The sequence below is a fragment of the Trichoplusia ni genome, chromosome 2 (assembly GCF_003590095.1).
Source record: "Trichoplusia ni isolate ovarian cell line Hi5 chromosome 2, tn1, whole genome shotgun sequence".
Classification (NCBI taxonomy): domain Eukaryota; kingdom Metazoa; phylum Arthropoda; class Insecta; order Lepidoptera; family Noctuidae; genus Trichoplusia; species Trichoplusia ni.
Window position 1 is genome coordinate 7546281 of NC_039479.1, and position 8159 is coordinate 7554439.

At 35.8% G+C, this 8159-nt stretch overlaps 1 protein-coding gene across 5 annotated transcripts in view; it reads left to right on the top strand.

Moving 5' to 3' along the window:
* LOC113505853 (cytochrome b561) overlaps positions 1 to 7057 on the top strand; it is a 72806-nt gene extending 65749 nt beyond the window's left edge. For 3 of the 5 annotated variants that reach the window (XM_026888729.1, XM_026888720.1, XM_026888711.1), the window contains exons 2-5: positions 943 to 1178; positions 1938 to 2140; positions 3467 to 3636; positions 3915 to 4631. In XM_026888729.1, coding sequence (XP_026744530.1) covers positions 943 to 1178; positions 1938 to 2140; positions 3467 to 3636; positions 3915 to 4077 — 772 coding nt within the window. In that variant the 3' untranslated portion in view covers positions 4078 to 4631. Of the gene's footprint in view, positions 1 to 942; positions 1179 to 1937; positions 2141 to 3466; positions 3637 to 3914; positions 4632 to 5355 lie in introns of those variants that run through there. The other 2 variants (XM_026888703.1, XM_026888697.1) reach the window with 2 other exon arrangements.
* The last annotated feature ends 1102 nt before the right edge of the window (positions 7058 to 8159 follow it).

Sequence of the window (8159 nt, forward strand, 5' to 3'; positions counted from 1 at the left end):
TACTGGATATTTATAAATGATATTAACACCTATTTATGTAACTTCGAGGTCTAACCATCGATAAGCAAGGCTACGTTTAAAACATTTGAAAAATACATTTACGAAAAGGAGTAAATATCAAAGCGTGTTCGCATTTCAAATATCTGTATATACAGGAGGACATGAAAAATGTAGCATTATACATTGCAAACACGTTTGGCACGGACAGTTATTGCTTGTTTTCTGCAACTTACGACGACGGATGCAAAGAAATAAATCACGCTTTCTTGTTGGTTCTTCTCCCTCGTAAGTCTTTTAAAGGATGTAAGGTAATGTGATGTTGAAAAAGCTTCATAATCCATCGTTCCGTGACATGCGTCGGGCATCCGGCCGTCGTCGGTCCGGTCTCACGCCACCCGACACTTGTGTGGTCGGACACTATAAAGTTCGCAACTCGAAGTAGGTGGCAGTATCAATGGAGCTGCGGTTTCCCGTACAGTAACCTGCTTTAGCTTAGCATTCAATGACGTGCTTTCATCATGTTTGATAAGAGTAACTTTGATCAATACGACATACATGTTCAGAATGTTTATCTATGCGGTTTTTGTTACCGAGGTACTTAAAAGTAGTAGTTCCAATTAGAATACGACTAGAAGGATAAATATGTTTCAGTTACGTATCAACAAACAATAAAACGAAATGAGAACTGTTTGCAAAAGCAGCTGTGTTTAATTTGAGTGCTCTACGTTGAAAATGAAGTCATTAATTATGTTTTTCGCTCCATTGGCTTGATCGAGCGAAATATAATTGGTTTTCTGAAACACAATTTTCAATTATGTTGGTACAACTTGTAATTGGATGTAGGTGGATACTGAAGTGGATAATTGGGGCAATAGTCTAGAATGATTTATTTTGGTGTTTTGAGTGTTTTTGGGGTATTGACGTAGTTCCTTTTGTTTGCAGCCAGCGTAGTCGCTCGTACGAGTCTGACGAGCACGAGAGGGGGGCGTGCGAGTGGTGCGAGTATGCTCTGGTGATAACCCTCGCCACTATCCTCCTGATTGGAGTGTCGGCCCTGACTGTCTTCTGGGTGTTCTACTACCGCGAGGGGTATGCCTGGGCCGATGACCTGCCCGACAAGCAGTTCAACCTGCACCCCACGCTCATGGTGGCTGGGTTCATCACCTTTAGCGGATTCTGTAAGTAACTTTTACTTATATTACTAAGATATTCGTTTGCCAGAAAGTTTGAAAGAAACATTGATTTATAAGAATGTAGTACAATGAGTAAATGAAGTATACCTAGAGGTTTTCACTAGTAATGACTAAAGATTTAAGTCATTTCCTGTTATTATACTAACAAATTCGTAAGTGTGGTAGATGATTACAAATCCATTTTTAGGTTATTTGTGTTTAAAGATATTTCTAGATGAATATGCAAATAGGCAAATAACTTTCTACTGTCCCCTGAGCGGCGATAAACGAATACTATCATGACGGTATCTTATTGTTATAGTGGGTTCAGATAACATTAAACGCAATGATATTTCCTGAACACTTTACGTAATTAACAAATAATACCAATCATTAATTATCTGTTATACGATCTGCGCCGGATATCACAAGCACAAGTGAAATATCCGGCATGACCATGTTCAAACTTCGCTGCCACCTAACCAGCAGAATGATGGGAACAGAATGTCCATAAAAATATTTCAGAAAGGATTCTATTAAAAAAATACGCCTCCCGCTCTAAGGAATTTAATCCTTGTGTCGCGGGGGTTCCAAAAACATTCAAGTCACATATACAAAGAAACCGCAACTCAGGACAAGCTTTCGTGGATCACACAAACGTTTGTCAACAGTGGGTTTGGCGTGGTGACGTACAACTGGGCTATGCCTAAAATCAAGCATCAGTAGTTTGCAGGGAATAAGTTTTAACCTGTATGTATTCCACAGCGGTACTTCTGTACCGTATCTGCCGCTGCTTCCGACGCATCTACGTGAAGCTGCTTCACGCCATCTTCCACGCCCTGGCGTTCCCATGCATCGTTATCGGGTTCCTGGCTGTCCTCGACTACCACAACAAGAAAGGGATCAACAACTTCTACTCTCTGCATAGCTGGATCGGCTTTGTTGCTATGGGACTGTTTGGAATACAGGTATGCAGAGATTTTATTCATTTGTTTTATTTAAATTGTCTGATTCTGTTGTTTTGGTCCTTCATGTATGGGGATCGTTATCAGTAGGCTCGTATTTGGCTGTCCATTACCTCATCTAAAAGTAGTATTGTGATTGTGGCTCGTGACAGCACACAACACTGGATGAAATTGTGTCTGTTAACCATAACTGCAATAATAGCAACTATAAAAAATACTTTCAAAGTGTGTTGGATCTCTGGACTGCATACTCTGCCCCACAAGTTGAATAATAAGTTAGATTAGCATAGAATAGGATATACAAAAATTGTGGCCAATTAAAAAATAGGGTAAAGAAAGATATCTATGTCTAGTATATATATGTATACTCGTACCTTTTAAAACTGAATTTAAAGTTGATTTGGATTCCCCAAACGATAATCTTTTAATACTTGCAGCTTACATTGTAAATTAACAAATACATTTGTACAACAGTTCATAAATTTTAACCAATTAATTAGCTTTGTTTCAATGTTTATTTTCCATGCATTTTGTAGTTAAATTAATTAAATTCTCGCATCAAAATAATTAGGTTAATTGGTTGCTATATTCCACTCGTAATTCACCCTCATGTTTGACCACGAATCATATTTGATGTACTAGAATATGTATCTTCAAAGTTCAGAATGTTGGTGCATTTGGAGGTAATAACCGTTTAGTTAGGCAAAACGAGCATGAAGATAAACTCGAAGTACAAAGCGAGATAAGCAGACGGCTCGTTAGTGCTATACGGGATGCGATAAGCTAATCGCGTAATCTAATGGTGGTCGAAATTAATTTGTGACGTCATGCGTCGGAAGCTTACCGACACCTATATTAAGCTCACCTTTTGGTAAAGGTCGAATAGGGGTAGAATTAAAGTATTTAAATATTAAAGCTTATCAGCATTACGTTTAACGTAGAATGTTTTTTCAAAACCTAGATAAAATATAAACATCTCATGATTTTTCAACCCTAAAGGAGTAGTTCCATAAATTTGTTGTGTCTGTCGGTCTATGGCATCATTGCTCTCGAACGAATTAATTATTTTTCAATTTAGTTTCGTTTTTTCTATGAAAGGTGAATTCTGTGCGATTGTTCTTAGACGTAGACTATGTTTGATAAGAATACCTCATCATCATCATCATCATCTCAGCCTATCGCCGTCCACTGCTGAACGTAGGCCTCCCTCAAAGAGCGCCAACCATACCGCCTCAAGCCATTCAAAATTTGTGGTGGTAGAAAGATTTTATTGTACTTTTTTAATTCTGTCTTTTTTTATGTTCTAACACAATTTCTTCAATTTTCCAGTACGCTGTCGGTTTCTTCAGCTTCCTGCTGTTGTTGATCTGCAATAAGGGCACTGCTGGCTTCCGCGCCTCCTTGGTGCCAGTGCACGCCGCCTTCGGAATCCTGACCTTCGTACTCGGAGTCGCCGCTTGCCTCACTGGACTTACTGAGAAGGCTATCTTCAGCCTCGGGTACGTACTTAAAGTATGCTTTGTGGATAGGGATTTCACGGTCAAACATTTAGCATGTGGAAAGTACCGTTCAAACGTAGTCACTGTGTGCAGACACTAAGGTTTTCATTCGCACTGTCAACTTGTGTTTTGTTTGTTGCACGTTAGCTCATACTGTAGCATGTTCTAGCTCTGGAACTGTAGTCCTGTAGTCTTTTGTTCTTGTCTGTTTACTGTTTAGTTTGTCCGCCTTTGTTTTGTTATTGTGTATGTTGAGTTGCTTGCGTCCGTATCCACAGCGCGGAGAGATACAGCGGCATGGTCGACGAGGGGATTATCATCAACGCGATCGGGGTCGCCTGCATCGCCATATTGGCAGTCGTCATGTACATTTTGTCGAGAGACAAGTTCCGCACACCGGAGTCACGGGGCCAACACATAAGGGCCTCAGTAGACCTCTAGATTTAGACTTATTTATTTCGGTTAGATGTTAGAGACAATGATTGATGCCAATACACAATTATATTAAATCGTAAAAAAGAACTTTAGTTAGTTAACTAGAATATTTTAGTCAATGGTTCTGACATCTAATTAGCTTATTCAGAATTAAATGTACACAAATAATTTAGATACAAAATAGATTTTGTTGTTTTACATACTTGCATTTTTATAGTATTTTTTATAAATATGTAAATAAGTACAATTGGATGCTATATAGTTAAGTGAGATCTATATTTTTTTTACTTTACATACCTTATCAGACTTACTTGAAAATCGTACTAAATGATGATATTACTTACAATGGTACGCAAAAACACTTTTTACAAGAGATTTTTCAGAAAACAGAAACGAGGCTTTATTGTTTCAGCTTTGATCTGTATCAGATCAAAATATCTTAGGCGTTAGGAAATTTTAGTAAATTTAGTATTACATTTATAAGGAAGAATTATGACTCCGTAAGTTAAGATACACTGTATTTTGTTGCCTTATAAATAAATGTAAGCTACTCATTGAATTTTCATTTGTTTTTTGTATCGCACGAATAGTAGTATAAGTATTGTGATGGTAAGTATGTTTGTTGTTTTGTGTGTCAGCTTGCTTCTTGTGCTTAAGTCATGCAATGGTTTGGGTTCGCTTTGTGAAATGCTTGCAGTCTTATTTTCATATCACTTTTTATGGTTACATTAGTCGGTAATGCACTCCAAGTTTCTGACCTTTCAAATGACTCTTTATCCACATTCAGTACTAGTTTAAATTGATCATAACTAGTGGTTCTAAACTCATTTTAGCAATAATAAAAAGATCCTGCTTCTGTACTAATGAGGGTAATTTAATATTATTCAAGGGTTAATAATTAAGCTGATATTTAAGATCAAATCATTTCTGATAACGTATCCCAAATTTTTTTCTAATTTTGATAAACCCATAATGCCAACTTAAAGTTTGAAATCTGAAAGGTCAACCATTAATTTCTTTAATTATCAAAAGAATAACAATTTAAAAAAAAAACTGACTTAAGGTTAATTTAGACGTACTGAAAAATATCGTGCGATTTGCGATACAAGTACATTTCCGGCGATAATAGACAACTTTTAATATCAAACCCGTACAATATTTGATGCGTAGTTTAAATAAGCCTTAAGAATCACTCGAAAAATTCCCATTTCAAACTTTCAAGTCGGCAAAAGAGCGTATTGTTTTTGATGATATTTTACTAACTAACCCGGGGCATGCGGACAGGAGCGAGGTGTATGCGACGCTGAACAACGAGGCTATCGTGATCAACGCCATCGGGATGTCCATCGTGGCCGTGGCTATAGTGGTCCTGTATACGGTGCGCGGTACCGGGGGCTATCGTCTCCGCAAGGTCGCCGCGCAGCACCCGAGCTAAGCACCCACAGCATAGCAATAATCCAGTTTGGTGACAAATGAAAGAAGAAATTTTGATGAGTGTCTTTTGAGGGCTGTTCAGACTTTTTAAAGAAATGTCATAATAATATATGCTGATAATCCCGTGGTCACGTTAAAGCTGTCTTTCTGAGGAGGATACCGTCATATCTTTAAATAATAATATTGCAATTGTTGAAACGTTACATTGGCGTACAGCGTCAGATTTCCTTTGGAACTAAAATAATAATACTTAAAAGGTAGTGGTCCTAAATCAATGCTCTTTTCATGCGTACATTATACTTTTCCCGGCAATGGGACATACATAATTAATCTATTATGTAATACAAAAAAAATACTCTTCTTTATTTTCTGAACAGGCCTCGAATGTGTCGTTGAAATAACATTTTTATGTGTATTGTGTATTCAAACAACGATTCCAATTTTACACACTCGTCAATTTTTCACGGCCGGCTACTACCAGGGCCAATTTTTGTGTAGATTCGATACATCAATATTGTTTCACATACCTAGCAAACAGTAAAACCATTTAAAATAAATCAAGGATATGTGTTTGCCAAAGAGGGATTATTGCCACACAAGAAAACAACAACACTGGGCAAAACGTTTAGCATTTGTCACCAAACAATTTTTTACCATTTTTAAACAGTTTGTAAGTTCGTTTTATGCTCGAGGCGAAAGAACACCATGACTATGGACTAGTAATAATATCATAAGCATAAATCGAATAATTAAATAATCTTCCAGTTTCCATATAATTAGGTAGTAATTTCATGCGCAATAAAAGACAAATATCTATATTTATTGTCGAACACGCTCCTAATGTGTTTTATGAATTTTATTCGACTAATTCAATTAAATGATACAATTATATTGTTTAGCTCAATTCGTTGACTTTAGGTTAAACAAATTCTATTGTGGTAACATTATTTATGATTGTTCTTGGGGTTGTGCGTTGTTCCATTTTTAAAATCTTTAAATAATAATTATGGGTGAGTTGATTCCGTCTTAGTCAAAATTTATTCGACTGATATTGGAATTGTAGTGTTTCATTCGTTTCTTTGCTATAATAAACAACACTATATAAGTACCTAGGGTAAGCTAATAATGGATACAGTTCGACGGATTCTCGTGGGTAAGTATTGCATAGGATGTGGAGGGAGTTTATTCTGCTAAGTGTATCGAAGTAGTCAGGACGCATTCGTTTCAATTTCTACTATGTACTCGCTGTTCTGTGGTAAACTATATTATTAGCGACTAGCGGTAGGACAGTACTTGCCGTATTAAGTAAGCATGAAACGAAATCAGTGTGTAACGGTTTGTTTAAACATAATCAGAACCAAATACCCAATATATTGTTTTAACAATGAAAGTCAGAGGCCATACAGAGATACTACACCGGTATCAAAATAACCATACGTAGGGTTCATTAGTTAAGACATAATAGATGTAACTTGTATATAAATTTTAATCTAATTTAATGTAATGTGCGAGTGTTCGATAGTTGTAGAATGTGATGAAGTAGTAGCGAAAATACCATTTAAATATTATAAACGATCAATATATACCTTTATCAGAAAATATAACAGAACAAATTAATAGATATCTAAGTTATTTGATTGGCTATCGTATTTCTGAAGTCTTTATTAGAATTTTGGTATTGATTTCGTGCAAGTTGTAATAAATACTCCAGGAATGTTCAAATTGAAACAAATGCTGATTATGGTGAAGGCATGCTGCCGTAGTCATGTTCTTCGGGACGAGTGTTCATCCACGTTGCCAAATTCGATGTAGAATCAAGTGGTCATAAGTTTGTTATTATCAATTATTATATTACTGCGTATTACATACAAGTAGCATGTTTATAAATAATTGTAGGATAATGCTCAACGTATTATGTTATGTACGGAGGGTACCGAACGTTCATTTCATTTTAACGATAAAATTATTGTATAAGGATTCAATTTTATAAAATTGCATTCCAGATAAGCATTCGATGTCTTTTAACGTTCTTTGATGGATATACAAACAGTACTAAGACTGCATTCATAAGTAGGTCCTTTTGTATTCGATTACAGGATTTGCTATGATTTTTGCAAATTATATTTACAACTAAAATAATTCTAGTTTTTGTGGATCCCTTTCAAATGTTGGGGCCAAGATTTTATATGATATATTCCCCATTGTACGGTTGATGCGGATTCTGTTACAGTTTTATTAGTGTCGACTTGATTCATTGATAGAACTACGAATTCGAGAGCTCCTTATTCATTTGGACATGCACTAAGAGATTTAAATGTGGTACCTGCTTATTAATGTAATAGATAAGGTTATAGTTACAGTAAATGATTTACCGTTGTAATGTTTTGCGGATGGTAGATAAGTTTCACATGTACTACTCCCATTTGTAATTGTTTAAATATTGAAATATAATTTCGCATACTAAGTTACGTTGATTGCAGTTATATTGGTTGAAATATGAATTTTATCACTGTTTTACATTTTGAAATATTTATACGGCATTAATAAGGTACATTAAATACTTGTAATAATTATAAGTTGTTTTATTTAATTGACCTTGTCCTACACCCGTGTGATGAATGAATGAAGGTGATGAATCCATTTTTAATTTATGT